The sequence below is a fragment of the Hypomesus nipponensis genome, chromosome 16 (genome assembly GCF_054491055.1).
Source record: "Hypomesus nipponensis isolate SF chromosome 16, ASM5449105v1, whole genome shotgun sequence".
In the NCBI taxonomy this organism is placed as follows: Eukaryota; Metazoa; Chordata; class Actinopteri; order Osmeriformes; family Osmeridae; genus Hypomesus; species Hypomesus nipponensis.
In genome coordinates, this window is record NC_140376.1 from 5,139,331 (window position 1) to 5,157,172 (window position 17,842).

The 17,842-nt window shown below is 41.0% G+C and overlaps 2 protein-coding genes across 4 annotated transcripts; both read right to left on the bottom strand.

Annotated features, from left to right (window-relative positions):
* Positions 1-1,014: 1,014 nt before the first annotated feature.
* On the bottom strand, positions 1,015-11,231 carry crtc1b (CREB regulated transcription coactivator 1b). Of its 2 annotated transcripts, XM_084676402.1 has the most exons (14): positions 11,085-11,231; positions 9,675-9,791; positions 9,183-9,310; positions 8,914-8,973; positions 8,284-8,378; positions 7,803-7,888; positions 7,671-7,714; positions 7,265-7,488; positions 6,733-6,884; positions 6,183-6,413; positions 5,529-5,615; positions 4,526-4,612; positions 4,262-4,433; positions 1,015-4,024 (listed from the first exon to the last, which is right to left on the bottom strand). In XM_084676402.1, the coding sequence occupies exons 1-14, from the start codon at positions 11,208-11,210 to the stop codon at positions 3,813-3,815; spliced, it is 1,821 nt and encodes a 606-aa protein (XP_084532528.1). In that variant the 5' UTR covers positions 11,211-11,231; the 3' UTR covers positions 1,015-3,812. The 2 variants fall into 2 exon arrangements, with proteins under 2 accessions (XP_084532528.1, XP_084532529.1); XM_084676403.1 differs by lacking the exon at positions 5,529-5,615.
* Positions 11,232-11,474: 243 nt separating this feature from the next.
* klhl26 (kelch-like family member 26) lies at positions 11,475-16,957 on the bottom strand. Of its 2 annotated transcripts, XM_084676398.1 has the most exons (4): positions 16,838-16,957; positions 16,634-16,701; positions 14,936-15,118; positions 11,475-14,510 (listed from the first exon to the last, which is right to left on the bottom strand). In XM_084676398.1, exons 1-4 carry the CDS (start codon positions 16,895-16,897, stop codon positions 12,929-12,931), a joined length of 1,893 nt encoding a protein of 630 aa, XP_084532524.1. In that variant the 5' UTR covers positions 16,898-16,957; the 3' UTR covers positions 11,475-12,928. The 2 variants fall into 2 exon arrangements, with proteins under 2 accessions (XP_084532524.1, XP_084532526.1); XM_084676400.1 differs by lacking the exons at positions 16,634-16,701; positions 16,838-16,957 and adding an exon at positions 16,136-16,349.
* Between the last annotated feature and the right edge of the window lie 885 nt (positions 16,958-17,842).

The window sequence follows — 17,842 nt, forward strand, 5'->3', positions numbered from 1 at the left end:
TGGAAGTATGCTGAGTAAAAACTCAAAACTCTTCTTAAGCCTGAAGTCTTAGGGCCAACATTAACCCACTTAACATATTACATGGATATGTAGAGCACTATGGGAAATCTGTGGACAAAAAAAAAACATACATTCGGAGTGCTATTCCTTTTCAACATGATGGGAGAACAAGCTGCATTGGAATTAGCCCTTTCTAGATTTGCATCCCAAATATAAGAAATTTGTTTCAGAGATCAGATCAAAAGTACCTAAGTTTACAAAGGAGAAGACAAGAGAAATAGCATTTTTTTGCACAAAAATATATCTTCAGATTACATCTGGGGGGAAACAGTCAGCATTCACAAAGGGCAAACAGTCCCTGTTTCTAAAACAGGACGTCACAAATAAAGTGCGAAGCAACAAGCAGACTAAAGACATCACAATATAGACAATATATATATTACACACTACACCTTCCTAAGCCTGACATGGCACGTCATTCACAATCATGATAACTAACATTGGTAAACAATGTCAATTCAGGCAAGCTGACCTCACCAATTGGCTGGCCTTGTTTAGTGTCCATACCCCTACAAGAAAGGTAATAGTATATATGTTTATTTTTACACAAATATTAGGGATCAGGATTGCTTACAACACCTAACATGTCTTGCAAATGGCAGGATGTTTGTTTTTTACTTGTGGTTCAAGTCAAGGTTTGTCAACAATTAGTGCAAGTGCTTAACTGCTTTAAGTCAGCATCAGAGAGAAATTATGTTTTTCCATTAACTTTGCCAAATTGTAAAGCACTGAAAACTTGTAGGTTTGTGTACAATAAGTTAATGCAGACTCTCATGATAGACAATAGCCAATTTCAATGGTGGCAGGTGGGGTTCTGATCCAACTGGGACTCAAAGGTTAAATTAACTCTATGTAACAGCTATAATCTATTACATTGTCACACAAATACATTCTTATATCAGCAATGAATTAGCATTATGCAGATAGAGGTAACATAGTCATCTGACAGTAAACTGTTTTGAATAAATAATTTATAGCAACTCACACATGCATTCTGTCAACCGGATGTTGCTGTATTTTACATGTCGCATGATTTGGATCAAATCTGCTCAGCTAATGAAGGCTTTTTCCCCAGGTTTCACTGAACATGTTCATCATGCATTTAGTTTATGCTACAGCATATGTACACGATTTGTCAGAATGTATTGTATGCAATGGGATTAAATAAAATCAACTGAAACAAACATATTTTGGCATCTGAATGGTACTGAAATCCAACAGAAGAGCCTAATATGCAAGTTGGGTTTGGAACATGGTAATGCGTTAACAGGTTTATAATATGCAAGTTGGGTTTGGAACATGGTAATGCGTTAACAGGTTTATAATATGCAAGTTGGGTTTGGAACATGGTAATGCGTTAACAGGTTTATGACTTGAACATTACATTGAATAATGATGTCCTATATTCTAGTGTCATGGTCCAATTGTTAGTTTTGCATAGGAATCACATTTATATATAGAAAACAATCAAAACAAATATGGATAATTTTTGTAATGAGAAACAAAAATATACATATGTAAACTTAATGTCAAAAATGACATTAAATAGTTCTTCAACTTTGAGGTCTGAAGTTAATAAACCGTGATTCCTTATAACTAAAAAATTCTGACAATTTCCATTTTCCTTTACTGGGATTTAGGCAAGTATTACTGTATATACTACATTGCACCGATGGGATGTTCTACAGCTAGTTTGAAGGAAAACCTTTTATGCACTTAACCATAGGTATGACTTAAAAAATATGAATGCCAGTGTATACAATTCCAAGTCTATCAAACTAATACTGTAATCACTAAATGCTACTTTCATCCCTAACGTAAAGTTTGGCTCATATTTAAATAACAAAATTATCCAAAAAGGTGTTTCTTTCAGAATTATGGCATTGGTAAAAACATTGAGTGATTTGACACTACTGACAATGATACAATTATTTAACAAAGCTAAAAATGCAAATACAGGAGTGAAAACACCAAATATGTTTTAAGAGCGTTAAAGATATTTTCTGCTCCACATTCTTAATAAAATAAAAAAAGAATGTAAAGGCCTTTTTTGTTCCAATACATTTCTGATTGTGTGGTCAAAACATGCAATGTAATGTTTTTTTCTTTTTTGGGGGGTGTAAAAAATGGAATGGTTCATCTAATTTGCAGTCAGGTCTACCCTGAAAGGAGAACCTTGTAATAATATTAAGTAACTTCTTATAACAATCGTCTACAAAAATTATTTTTAACAGCAAGGAGCACGAAATGCTTTATGTTATCCCTTTAAGGAGAAGAACCCCTCCCCATATTTGCACTCTCCATCACAAATACTTATAACCCAACCTTTTTTGTCATTTTTTACAAAACATTGAGAATTTATCTAAAAAGTGTACCAGTACAAAATACAATACAATTATTTTGTCAAACCTTACTCTACATAACCACAAATATTGTCACTGACTGAAAGTTAGGAGTTCCTTTTAAATACAAGAAAATGTCACAAGAAGTTACGAAAATACATTGTCACATTAATTAGACACTTAAAACAGTATAATACTCATGTAAGGCAAAATTAGGTGATCTCACAGTGACAAGTTCAATAGGTAAGATTTCTGTGTTCGCTTCTCTCTAGGTTTTAGTAGAGGTGACCTTTGTCAGATAAGCAAAAGATTAAATTATATTTGGATTTACTCTTTCAAGCAGCAGTGAAAACAAATACTCTTGGGGAATTTCTCTTTGTCTTCTATATTTTCAATTAGACTATTTTAAATTATACTTTGCTTAACATTAAAAAGAACACATGGAAGTAGTCTTTTAAACAGTTATTAATAAAGTCACCAAAAGTTGTTAATTGGCACAATAAAGAGTTTTTCTTATGAGTGATAGAAGTTAGTTAATTTTAAGATGTACATTTTTCCTAGTTTATATATATTTATAGAGATGTTTGAGTTCAAGAGCAAATATGGGGAGGATTTGCACTCCTTAATGTAACTAAATAGACAAATAATATCAATGAATAAATAAACACAAAATTAAATCAGTGCAGTTTGTACAAGAGGACAACAGCAGAACAATTTGGCATCAAACAAATAATTGAATTCTATATTTATATAAAACAAATTCAACTTAATAAATAATTAAATAAATATAAATGCACACAAATTAAACACATACATGACAAAAATATAAACATTTGGTTGTCAGTAAAAATAAAGCTTTAAATGTGATGTGAGTTGGGAAAGACAATGACTTTCAATCAAGGGTAGAAACAGCTTGGCTGTGGTATTTGCACACATCGTACACAGCATTCATTATTGGTGTGGTGGTGCCTACCGTCCTCGTGTCTTATTTGCCCCCCACCACCCCAACCTCCTTAAAATAAAACTAAACTTCCCAAACAGTTGTCAATTGTGATTTTGGGGGATTATTTGTTGTTTTTGTATGCGTATGGGAAATAATGTTGTATAGTAAACGCAGCAGGTTGGCTGAGGGACCAACAATCTCATTGAAATTGACAGCAATGCCAAACCACCCAAAAAGGCATTGTGTGTCCTTCAACCCACACAATAGTTTTGGTGGAGTATCGTATCAAAGGCCTGAACAAGTTCTGGGTGAGGCTGAAGGGCCATGCAACTGGGTAAAGTAGTCGCCCACACCATGCCTTTTAGCTTCCCCTGGCGACTGAACCCAAGTGTGGATTTTATTTTCCTTCACATGTTTTGTTCTTTTTTTTTGGGGGGGGGGGGGGGCGGCCACAGTCTGTTTCACCTTTACAACCTGTCCATCCTGAATGTATCCTCCGTGGCAGGGTCGGTAAGTACCATGTCAGGGTCATTGAGCATGTGCAGTCCGTCCAAGGTAAGGGGGTCAATTTTCAGTTCATCCAATGGAAATTGAGAGTCTGCATCAAAGCTGACATCCCCAACACCGGCCAGCGAGTTGGTCAGCTCTTTTGAGAGACTGGGTGGAGACTCTCCTGTGACTGAAATTCAACATTGCAGAAAATGTTATTCAATCATTGCATGTGCACAAATGGAAAAACCTGTTTTCACAAGCGACAATTAACACATAACATCCAAAACACACACACACACACACACACACACACACAAAAAAACCTAAAGCTAAGAGTTCTGGTTGAGAACTCGCATAAGCGTGCATGGCAGTCGATGATGAACTCCGCGACCGAGTTGCTAATAGGCCCTTTCTGCTACAGTACCTGTGAGGATGATGTTGGGGATGTTGCCATGGCTACTGAAGGCCAGCTGGGTGTCTTGCAGGCTGCTCCCGGTAAGCCCCATCATGGCAGCCTGTGTATAGTTGAGGGTGGAGCACTGGCTGTACAGGCTGTTGGAACTGATGGGGTTCTCAATCATGTTGAACTGCTCCAGCTGGACAACATACAAGGTTAAACGTTGGGTCATTCTTCGTGTAGAGCAATATCAGGCATGATTTTGCAACACATTCGACACTGTTGTTTCACCTGGTGGGAAAGAGCGTTGGTTTGTCTCGACGCCAGCTGCTGGTCATAGAAAGAGTCTCCGAAGATGCTGCCCACCACAGAAATGTGCTGTTAGACAAAACACAAAGCTTATCAACAATCATACTTGATACAAAAGGTGCTTCAAATATGTACTCAAAAACAAATCATGACGGGATTGTTGGATAGCATGTCTGAAATGTTAACAAACCGAACCTTTCATAGACATCTCATCTCACAAGAGAACACAAGAGCAATGGCATAGAACACAGCAGAGCACAGCCAGGAGGCAATTCAGAAGGCAGCCACTTCAAGCACTGTCGTGAAACACAATTCATGATGGCACAAACACAATCTTCTGGAACAGTCACAAAAGCAATGGAGCAGGATATACAGTACAAGGCACAACTGTTAAAAGGGGGCATTGCACTCAAATCTTTATTTGTATTTATCTAGACCTATTTCACCTACCTTTAATGCATAGAATGGATAGGAACCTCAAAGATACACTAAGCACACACCTTCTTTACGTCTCTGTAATGTTTTTTTGTGTGTTAAAAAACACCACAAGGAGATTTTACCAAGAGTTAGCTGCAATCAATACCTCAAACACTACCTTGATTGATCAGGCAGCTGAGAAACGTAGTATTTCTGGCCTCCACCCTTTTAACCTTATGCTAGTATTTTTCCCACAAGTGTCTTGAAATCTGGTCACTGACACAAAGACGTCAACATTCTATGAAACGAGCGCGAATGTGCTTATATAATATTTAAAAACTGGAGAGGGACAGTAGTCCGTTCAACAAAAACACGGTAGAACCTTTAGGAGCAACAAAAAAAAGCAAACCATTGAATGTGGTCAGGAGAGGGAATGGGGGGGGGGGGTTGCGTTTGCTGACACTATGGATGATAGAATTAGGCTGGGGTGAAAGGCAGTTTAATTGGTTTAGCCAGTTCCCTGCGAAAAGCCCTCCCCCAAAAAGCAGCTCGGTGGTTGCGCCCTTACTTGAGGCGAGCCGCCAGGGGAGAAGCCTTGATTGGAGACAGGGGAGGTTGGAGACTGATTGGCCGGAGAGCCAGTCTGATTACGGTACTGTTGAAGGGAAGATGGTTAGCCAGAGGAAAGCTCTAGAAAAGTAACAGAACACTCCGATAGAGAGGACTGAAATGCACCATTCCGGGCCCTATTACGAAAAAAACACCCTTGAGAAAAACAGAAGACCCTTAAAGAGATTGTCAGCAGTTTTTTTCTTTTTATATCTCAGCTGCACAATAACTGGAAGTAGAACTTCAGATGTGTACTGAGATGCTAAGCCTACTATATACAAGCACAATCTTGGGGTGTTTGTAAAATCATTTCTTTATCTTCATTATTGCACTGATCAATGCCTGACTAATGACATTATATTGATGGACAAGAGAGAAAGGAGGGGGGAAAAAGGAAACTAAATACATAAATGAATAAATCAAGGCTCGCCACAACCACCATTTACAGTCCACAAACCGCAACAAAACGTGGGCTACAGGCAGTGTGCATTTGAAAAGGCCACAAGTCTGTCGTCTGAATGTTCCAAGACATCAACTGTGCAATGTGGCGTTACCGTTTCACATCTGCAATAAAAAATAAATTAAAAAAAACCCTGAAAACCAGGTGACTCACTGAATTGACGTTGATGCTTGCGCTGGTCTGGATCTGAGAGTCCGGGGAGGCCTGTGTGGCCGAGGCGGTGGTGGCCAGCGGGGGCAGGGTGATCAGCCTGATGCCTTGGGGCAGAAGCTGCTGCAGGTGCAGGTCGTTCAGCACCTGGGCCTGGGCCTGGGCTGTCAGCTGGCTGAAGAAGGGGTACTGGGAGAGCTGTTGCTCCAGGCTTAAGGTTTCCATTGGCACCACCTGAGGACACGAGAAGGGGGGGTGTGGTTATACACTGCAGTGGGAATGGTGACCTAATAGGACTCTTGGTAAAGTGTACTTTCCAGAATAAAAGGGGTGAAATAATTTGAGCAAAAACGAATTATAAATGACCACAACCCGATTGACGATGAGTCATAGAAAGGAGCAAATGAAAAGTTTTTACAATATATCGTAATTTCGGACTATAAGGCGGACCGTTATATAAGCCGCAGCAGCTAAATTGAATGATATGTACATATATAAGCCACACTGGCCAGTGGCGGGTGTGCGAGGGGGACGTTCATCATCATCGTCTGACCTGCGTGATGTTGATGGGAGGCGACAGGGTGGGTGAGAGCTGCTGGGGAGAAGGCTGAGGCTGGAGGTCTACGCTGAGGGTTAGGGGCACCACGGTGGGCAGCCTACGCTGGGCTGAAACCGTCATGGCGGACTGAGAGGAGGCCGTCCCCACTGTGGGGACAGAACACAGACATGTTGTTAGACACATGGGCACGTGCTAACTAGACTGCCACCCGCATACAGAGATGGAGATGTATACTCGACTAAGCTCGCTTTTCAGACCGATTGTAGTGTAGTGAAGTCTTTTGTGTCATACCGAGTCCAATACCAACCCTACAGAATAGGGTTGTAAGCAAAGGCGTCACTTGTGATAAAGTACAGCATGAACATACTCATTTGTATTGGTGATCCCATCTGTCTTCCGTCAGTGGATGCACTATAGGCAGGAAAGGCTGCCAAAAAAGAATGTTTCTGCCAGCCTTCCGTGACTGTTCTTTGTCAAGTTCATTATATACCAGGAGTGATGCAGTGGTAGCCAAAACAGTACTGACCGTGGCTGGCGGCACTGATGCCTAGGTGGGTGAGGTTGGTGGTCAGGTTTCCCGTGCTGTTGGAGGTGCTGAGGGCGGGGAAGGCCACCGTGTCGTCGGGGTCCAACGGGGTGGGCAGCGGTGGGGGGAACTGAATGTTGGTGAGGTCAGGCAGCGAGCCGCCGGTATTGTGTGTGGCGGGGAGCAAAGATGTGTTCACTTCCTGATCGGGTGATGGGAAGATGCTAGGGTGAGAGGGGGGGACACACAGAGCAAGAGAAAGAGACTGTGTAGTAAGGGTCTTTCTTGAAAAAATTGTTATATTCTTAAACCATCCTTTTGCAACGTTTCAGTATCAATACGTCAAAGCGGGAATAATACACCATGATAAACAAATAAAATAAAAGCGCAGACATGATGCACTCACTTGATCCCTGGGACATCGCAGGATTTGGGTCTCGATGAGTCATTCTGCAGCAAAATAAACCCTTCAGTATTTCCTCGTCCAGTACAACAACAACAAAATTGGCACACAAACTTTCAATTGACTTTTTAATACCTTTTTATTATCCCACATTTGCTTCTGTGCATCCTCGTCTGTATCTGGTTCACACTCCTCGGTCCCAGGTACTGTTAACAGCAACACTAGATGATGAAGAAAGAAGGCGGAAAAATAATAATCAGAAAGCGTGAAGCAATGGTCAAGGATTGTTTTTCTTGTAATGGTCATTTAAACACTATGAGTTATGTTCCAGCTGGACTATAACCAAAACAGTGTCAGTGCATCAGTATTGATCTGTGTTCCTGTGTCATTTCCACTGAGAACAACCACTGAGGTTAATCCCTACATGGACAAGTTCAATCATAACTAAATGAATCCGAAAAGGAGTCAGCATCAAATCGACAACCTTTAACACTGTGCACCGTAAATATTGCAAGAGCATGCTGTTGAATTATAACAAGACTGCTACGGTTTCATAGAACTGGGCATTAATAAATGCAGGGTGGTTCAGGCTCTAAGTAACCAAATCCTCCATTACCTCGCTTGGGCTGGAGCTCTTGGGATCCCCCCACATACGTTTCCTGTGGCTTAGGGTTCATCGCACTCTGGTGTAAGGCCGAGTCTGAATTTGTCCTGAGGGTGTCAGATCCAATCCAGGTCAACATTTATTTATTTTTTGTTTTTTTTGTTTTTTTGTGTGTGTGGGCCAAGTACATCAGTTGTGCTCAGAACAGTAAGTATCTATAATGGAATTTGCAGGTGAAGTGAGAGCACATTGAACACACCTAAAGTGAAAGTGCTCGGTCAATGTGACTTTGCTGATTTTCACATCAGCTCACCACAATGTAGCAAACTGAACAAATGGATGATTGTTGGAGAATGTTTGTAGTTGCCGTTTTGTTTTACAGATTTATTTTCATCCATATAATAGTGTTTGATGTCTAATAGACAACAGAATACCTCTGCAAAAAGAAGTATGTATCTGCTACCAATGTACTGTATCAGGTAGATATAAATTACTAACTAGAATCACTACTACTAGACGGAAAATTCAACGGATCAAACGAATTTGAGACATAGTTAGCCTTCAAAAAAGTGACAGTGGTCAAATAGGTGATTGCTTCAGCAGCATATTGATCCCCTCTCTCATGTTTCAAGAAGGACTCACCTCCTCCAGCTGGTGTCAGGTGGAGGGGAGAGATACACGGAGCCATAGGGGCAGCTGTCGATGTAAAGTTCTGTTAAGGAGGGTAGTGAAAAGGCAAACAACTACCATATTTGTATAAAAGAATACCAAAAGCAAACATGAGGGCTACATTTGCTATCAATTCGAATACAGTACATTCAACAACTAATATCGTTGTGCAAGACAATTTTTATCTTTTCTTTTTTTTTAAACGCTTGACAACAATTTCTCAAATGAAGCAGAGGAAGGATATCTGGCGGCCATTTTTGTCAACAGAGATTGGCCGGCGGTGGGGTGAAGCGATGCGGTTCCGGTCACGGTAAACACGGTCCACTAGACCGTGATGCCTAGTGGTTCGACTGGTGTCCAACACAGAATTCTGGAGAGGACACACCAAACCAATAATGTGTGAAAACTGTTTTATTTTCAATTTTGTTTCAAAGTACAAGTACAATTAAAAAAGCATTGATATAAATGGTGCACATGTTCTTATTTCGAATGGGTAAAGCTTTGGGCCTACATCTTGATGCTGGCAAATGTATTTCAAAATGGAAAGCCATGATAAGCAATGACATACTTGTATTTGGGATTTTTGAGATTGAGCTTTTAAATTGTCTTCCTTTGGTTACAGTGTGTTGGTATACTTTTTGCTAGTAACTGAAGCATTGCTACAGAATGTCTAGTTGTCAATGGTGAATATCAGAACCACATTATACCAACTGATAGAGAGGCTGTGGGCTCACCTGAAAAGGCATGTCATTGTTGCTATTTCCAATCTGATTGACATTGGGCAGTGAGCCTCCATAGTACTGTCCACGATTCTGCCCTAGTTGCAAATACTGGGTCTTCTGTAACTGCAACTGTGCAAAGTAAAATTGCATGAAAGAATGAATAAACAATTAAACTTATACATGAAAAATGAGAATAAATAACTGATATACATAGGTGTATTTAACGTTTATAGTAAGTAACAGAGTTGAAAAATTAAGAGAAAATGTGGGCATTTGTAGAATCCATGTATTTATCTTGTATCTATAAATCGCTAATATGAATGAGAATACCTGTTCTCAAATGTTGAGCTGACTAAAGTAATGAACACCTGATTCTAATCCATTTCAAAATCTGTATTCCGATTTTCAGTGATGGGTTTAACATTAAATCATTATTTGAGGTGCGGCCTGAAACCATTTAGTCATGTGAGAATCTCTATATGATGTAGGCCTATAGGCCACATAATATTCCTTATGTTTAAATAATGGATTGCAGTTGCATGAATGATGCATTCAACAAATTCGTGATTAAATGGATGAATGGATATACATGGTAATTTGGCAAAAAAAAATATATATTGAAAGGTGAACATTACCAGCTAGGTACCTTGTTATTGGTTCAACGACCTCACTAGTTAAACTATGCGCCCATCTGTAATTCTAGGGGAAAGTTGTTCCATTTTCTGCATGACTCATTTACTACTAGAAGTCTGATGAAAAAATTGTGAATGAGCTGCTAGTAGTCTTGTGCAACATCGTAGCTTCATCGTTTTCATTGTTAGCTAGATGTCCTAGCAACATAGACAACAATACATTTTCCGATTAATATTATGCTCGGCAAAAATGCTCACAAATGCACAGACTAGTCTAGACACGGATTTTATGATTCGCTACAGTACATCGCAGGCTAGCTACATGTCTTTGGCTTCTGTGTTTGACAGCGAACGTCCCGCAGATTTGCTTCAACTGTTAGGCATATATAGCACTATCCACCATGTCAATCCAGGCATATGATGTAAATTAATATAATTCAAGTCTCATGCTGAGATCTAGCCTACTACTGTACTGGTGCTATAGTCTAGCCCAGTAATGTCAACAAAACAAAAGACAATACGGCGGAGCACATCCTCAAATTGGCTTGACAATATAGTTAAGGACTGGCTAGATGGCCTTTTGTGTCATACTAGTAGTGTATAGCGGTAGTCAACAATTCGAATTGGGTAAATCAATTTGTTAGCGAGCTACATTTTGGTTTTCTGACAGCTGGCTAAAAACAACTCGTTAAACATGCTGCAGCTGCTGCAGCTAGCGCGTGAAGCTGGAGCTCAGATAGCCAGGCTAGGCGAACCAGCATATAAAAATCTACATGAATGAAAAACTTACCCGCGCAGCTCTGGTAATGTTTAGATCTTTCATCACCTCTTCAAAAGCTGCAGTCTCTTCTGCTTGTTTTTGATTATGCAGAGCGATTTTCTCGCTAAATTTGCGGGGATTGTTTGAGGACGCCATCTTTCACTCTCCTCCTCAATAGAACTCTACGCACTACGCTGGAGTGCTTTCGTTTGCCGTCATTACGCACCTTGATAATTTTACCCAAGGAAAGGACATTGTCATTAACAAACATGGTGTGCAGGGACAGTTTACATAAATCAAGTATCAATCGCAATGCATTTCATCCTCTGGACGAGCTACCGCAGTGATTGTAGATTTTTTGTATTTCCCCTTATAATAAACAAGCTGTACATCAGTCCCATAGACGGCAGTCAGCACATATTTTCGATTCACATTACACCTTTATTTAAAGTTAGACATACAGGTACACAAAAGTCTACATTCCCCATTTGATGACAGTGGATTCAATTGATAATGCCCTACATTATCATTTGACATTGTGCTTCTGATTTGGAAAGACAACATTTCACAAAAACACTTACACTAAGGCAAACAGGTGACATTTGTACAACAGGTACACATGTAGGTAGTCAGTTAATTGTTGTGTACTTAAAATCAAAACCTGTATTCTTAGCTTGTATTTGTACTGTAAAATAGTAACCTCAAGTATATTTTTATGTCTCACTGTACTGAGAGACACATTTGTCAAAACATTCACTTATCGTTCTAGTGGGGGAAAAGGAACTAAAATAAGAGTTGATTTCCCTTCTCTCCCACAATCCTCTTACATGTCTTACCTTTTCAGCCTCCAAATTTCTGATACAAAAAAAACATACTTTCTAAAACTTGCTATCCAAACACACTTCCAGTTGAGCTACACGGACAGGGGAAACAACCCAAACCGTCACCCAAATGGTTTCAGGGTTTTTGACTAAGCATAATTTGTGTTTAAGTAAGGGGCAATAATTGCTCAGGTTTAAGGATGATTGGTGGAGGGATTTAGCTGCCATGGGAGTTAAATTGTATTTTCAATGCCCACCAAGGTTGAATATTGTATTACATAGTTTCAATGTGAAGTAAAAAGAACATAAAAATTAGCTCAATGACAATTCAAATGTTGTATTTCTGTGTATGTAAATCCATGAACGCATTATTTACAATTATATCACTGGAAAAGTTGTGTTATGTTGCAAAAAGGCTGATTTGGATGTTTCTGTTCCATAATCCCCCTTCTCTTTTTAAATTGTTTAGCAAAAGTGCAAATTTTTTCAAAGTTGTCGGCCTTCCACTGAGTTATGCATATAAGGTGACAGACAGGTTAGTATTGAGATATTCATGGAGTAAAAGCATAAAACACAACATTTCAAAACACGGAGAGAAAAACAAGCATGCAACCAGATGCTCCAGGTCCTATACAATCATTGTGGTCATAAATTCTTTCTCATCGTTGAAAATAACTTTGTACAAAATGGCTCACTGAAACTCAAATACCCCTTGATATTTCACTCTCTCCCTCTCACTTCAATCTTTAAGCATTGACTATACTTCAACCTCAGCTAAAAAGCTACATTCATATTTATATAAGTCCTGGTCTTAAAAACAGCTCATGATTACATTGTACATGGACCACAAACTAATGGAAATGAAAACAGAATGTGTATATAGCAAAATAGCATACTTCCTATTTGCAGTTATTCTGTCAAACACACACACATCAAATCAGGATTACCACAGAGACTACAATAGTATATGTAGAGTTCCACATTTCTATTGAACAACGGATCAGTAAGCACTACGAATGCACAATATCCAGTCATGGTCCAGGTGCTTGAGAATTAACGTTGGGTGGTGGTTTGTCGTAGTATTATTGGTGTGCACGCAGTCCCCGCAAAGGACTCTGGGAAATGCAGATCCCTCTCCCACTCATCGGTCTCTGTGTTGTAAACCTGCACAATGCTTGTCACATTGTTCAGGTGCCAGTTGTACCCTCCCACAATGTAGATTTTTTTATCCAGTAAGCAGCAGCCTGCTTCTGATTGGCCTGCGCGCATGGGGCTAACTGTAGTCCACTGGTCATTCTCTGGAATGTAATACTCAACTGCCAGTACATCGAAGCAGCGGTCAACGTGATCCATGCGACCCCCCAAGGCATAAACGCGGTCTTTGGCGCTGATCATGGTGTGGAGCACTCTCGGCTCGTTCATGGGGGTTCTGAAGTCCCACTGGTCGGTCGCGGGGTCGTAACAATGCAAGGTTTTCTTATCATCCACCGACACACCATAGCCCCCTGAGATGTAGAGCCTCTCTCCACAGGAAGTTCCAGCATGGCCCCAAATTCTGCGTTTCAGTGGCTCTACGTAAGTCCACTCGTTCTTCTTGGGGCAGTAGCATTCGACGGAAGACAGGCTGCCGGATCGATTGCGGCCCCCAGTGGCGTAGAGTCGTCCCTGCAGCATGTTGAGCTGGAACTGGATCCGTCCCTCTTGCATGGGCTGGATGCGTAGCCACTGGCTGAGGTGCGGGTCATAGCGGAAGCAGATGTCCACCGCACCTTCCCCGCTACGGTACTGCAGGTGCTGACCGCCGACCACGTAGACAAAATTGTCAAGCACAGAGACGCAAGCATGGCTGCAGCCCGTCTCCATTTCTGCCAACTCTTTGAACTGTCGGGAGGAGATGTCTGGTAGGTAGTACACCTTGCTGCTCACAGTGCGGTCGTTGTCCGTGTAGGGCGTCCCTCCGAAGGTGATCAGCGACATGACGTCGGAGCGGATCAGCGTTCGCTCAGACTGCATCTCATGCTGACGGAAGGGGAGGATCTGATAGTTGAAGGCCTCCAGGAGATACTGTCTGCAAAGCACATCCTCCACCATGATGTCTACTGTCTGGACGCTGTCCACCAGCTCTGAGGAGCGCATGAGGGGGAAGCGCACATGGCGGAGCACCTGATTGGCTTTGGCTCGACGGGCGTCGTCGTGCTGCAGCCAACGGATGGCGGCGTGGAAAAGGTCGATCTCGCCGCAGTTCTTCAGCTTGTTGCTCTGCAGGAAGAAAACCAGGCGTTCCATCGGGATGTGGAGGAAGTCGTCCTCCTCTGCGATCTGTAGAAAGTGCCGGAACGTGAAGGTGTCCACAGACTCCTTGAGAGAGGAGAGGTTGAAGGTGGTGGCCATTTGGCCAATGTTCAAGCAGGTTTCCACACTCATGGCTGACTTGAGAAACTCCTCACAGAGCTCCACTACTGGGACCATCTGGAGGAAAACCGCTGCCCCTAGAACATCCTGAATGCAGTCCAGATCTAAAATGACCTCTGCACTGTAAGCAAAATCAATTATGTGTTTCAGCCCTCGAGCTGACAAGCCCTTCAGCTCAATGGTGTCCTGGTTTGACTCCCTCATGCCTCCTGTGAACATAGCTCTGAAAAACATATGGAAAAAAAACGGTTCAGGAAACAGTTAAACATGTAACCTATATAAATAAATATAGTAAAAGTTCAGAGCAATATAAAAGATTCAACACATAAGCTAGCTTTCACGCACATCTTTGCACACATAATAATCACAGTTATGTTATACCTTCATGGAATTAGTCTTTTGTACACTGCAACAGCATACTTTTATATATTGTGACACTGTCAAACTCCTTTAACCTTGTGAAGTCAACATTTCTACACTCATCAAGCACTTGCTACTTTACCACTTAAATGTTTAAACTGTCATTTTAAGCGCAGTCTGTTATCTCAGTCAGTGCATCTTAACATTCAAAAAAAAATGCTAGCTTGGAATATTGAACAAAAACAAAACTATTTTGAGCATTATGGGAGTGTCCTTTCGCCAACCCACCTGAAATAGTCACTGCAGGATGCCAGCACTGCCTTGTGGACTTGGAAACGCTCCTCGTTGATAGCCAACACTACGTCCAGAAGCTGCCCTTGGTCCCGCAAGACGGACAAACCCTGCAGCAATGTAGCACTATGACTCGGGGCTGAGAATGTGCAACGCAGTGTGCCATTCTTGTTAGCCATACTGTAAGAAAAAACAGCTATCACTGTCAGAACAAACAAGTTTTATTTTACCTATACGAGATAGCTTAAGAGTCATCTCTGAAAATAGTGAGCTCTTTATCCAGTCCTTTCCCGTCAGCTGCATCACAGCCTTCCTCTCAACTCTCCTCTCTCTTGAATTATTCATCTGTCTCGTGGAAAGAAATGCCCTTTGTATTCAGCACACAACTATCATAGAGTAATCCATGGGGACGAAGAGATATGAGCCTAATTCTTTACCACTGCACTCTGCTTCAATTTTTCTAAGTGAATACCTGACCTTGTTAATAGATCTAAGGTGACTGCAGTTTTGTGTAAGTCAAACATCTGTACACACCACGCACGTTATTTAGGCTATTTTGGGCCGTGTTCATGCGATAATCATTAAGTTTTTTTGTCAAAAAGAAAAGATATATAGGCCTATTATAATTATTATTATAAGCAAGACTCACCTTGTTTACTAAAGTTTAGGCTGTTTGATGTGAAGTTAATTGACTTTTGTAAATTTAATAATTTACTGGTTAGCAAATATATTGTGTAGACTTAAACACGCAGCCATTGGTCGCAGGCAATGGGGACTGTCCAAGGTTGTACAAAGTGTTGCGTTGCATCTGCCTAAGTTCCCAGGGTCTCACCTCCGACAGTCTAGGCCAATCGGGCGACTATAGCCAGTGAGAAATGTAAACCTACCTAACGATGAACAGGTAAACTGTGCCGATAACAGTAACGACCATTTGAGAACTTGTATTGGAAGATGTATACTTATAGTAGTAGGCCTATACAATGTGGCATTACATGTAATTTCCTTGAAATCCTTTTGAACTGTATCCAAAGGCGAATTCTAATGCTACTGAACATTAATTATCACACTCACTGCAAGTAAACTATGCTCGCAGGTAGCGATTAACTATAAAAAATAAATACACGTGAAGCCTATAACATTGACTTGTAAAGCAAGAACTTGCTTTTCTATTCGATTCGCATCACCCGTGATCCTCACCTGTTCTGGGGACGATTTGAGGCGAAATCCCCACCATCCGACTCCGCCATCTTCTAACACAGTGCGATACGCATAGGGCATTTTTAAGTGTATCACCTTAAGGTCAAAGGCATAATTGCCCCATTCATGACTATATAAACGCATCAAGCCTGTCGATTAAAAAGCTATAAGTGAATACTGCTGCTTTTTCCTGATACCGCATACCCAAAATTACTTCTGCACGCACCAGATGTGACGCCGTCGTGTGAAAGGGTGACCCTGTACGTAAACACGTTTGACGCGCTACATGTTTTTCACCACTAGGCTGGACTCTTGAGTTGTAAAACAGTGGTAGAACGCTGAGACCCACGTGTGTGTTTTTGGCAATAAAAACACCAATACACACATGCATGGATTACCTCAAAGCTGAACATGTGATTAGTGTGTCAAAGGCCCATTTTGATGGCCCACAATGACACAATGTTAAGATGATAGTAGTAGCTTTCCAGAATCTCTCACCTCTGCTCATCCTTAGTTTCCCACCTGGTCCGAGAGCGAGTGGCAATGAAACTGCATTTTTGTAGGCCCTGTAGAAATATTATGTACACAAAAAAAATCTGGATGCTAGACAAATACTCTCCCTTGTGTAGAACACAAACCCAGTGACTAGTCCGGTTAAACTATGGTTGTTTAGATGACATTTCCAGGGGGCTTTTGCCTCACCAGTTGTTTTATCCAAATGGTTTTTGGTGTTCCAAGTTCAACCCAATCGTGTCTGCTCATCTGGAATTGATGGTGCACACTGGTCACATTTATGGGAGGTGACTTCAGACTACCAGATTGACACAAACTGTCAAGGTTTGTATCCATGTTTGTATCCAAGTGTGGCCATTATGATGCAATTGTTATGTAACAATTATTGAATCCACAGCAGCTGCCCTTAATCCTTGTTTTGTACTTTTTGCCAGAAATATTATTTTGCTGTCATTTAGGTCATAAAATATACCAAGTCCTCTTCTTTTTGGATTTAGCTTTGTAGTCTGACTGCATGGTGAATGGCACACATTGTAGTCTAAAGGGTTTGACAATATTGGGGAGTCAGGTGGCTGAGCGGTTAGGGAATCGGGCTAGTAATCAGAAGGTTGCTGGTTCGATTTCTGACTGTGCAAAATTACGTTGTGTCCTTGGGCAAGGCACTTCACCCTACTTGCCTCGGGGGAAATGTCCCTGTACTTACTGTAAGTCGCTCTGGATAAGAGCGTCTGCTAAATGACTAAATGTAAATATGGATCTGAATTTCACCTCAGAATGTGGTATTATCAAGCTCCCCATCTGTGGTGCGGAAGTGTGATCATATCTTGTTTTGTGTGCAGATAAACAGAAGAAGAAACATTTATTTATTTCATACAATGTGACGAGTGTACACTAAACACTCTGTGTACACTGAAAACATTATTTCCCTTGCTTTTTTCCCGACCTGCTATCTTTCCTCAGAGGGCAGCCATATTAACGATGTCCGAGGCCCATGTTCAAGTGCTCACCCAGATCCTAGCCAGGAGACCGATCTGTTCTTTATGTTTGTCCGTTGGAATTATCTTGCTGAGGAAACCCAGCACAGGATCTTCTTACTGTGAGCTGAGCTGTCACTTTAAATGGGGACTTTCTATAAGAAATGTGTTTATTCAAATTGAAAGTAACCTTAATTCAAATAATCAACATTTAAAAAGT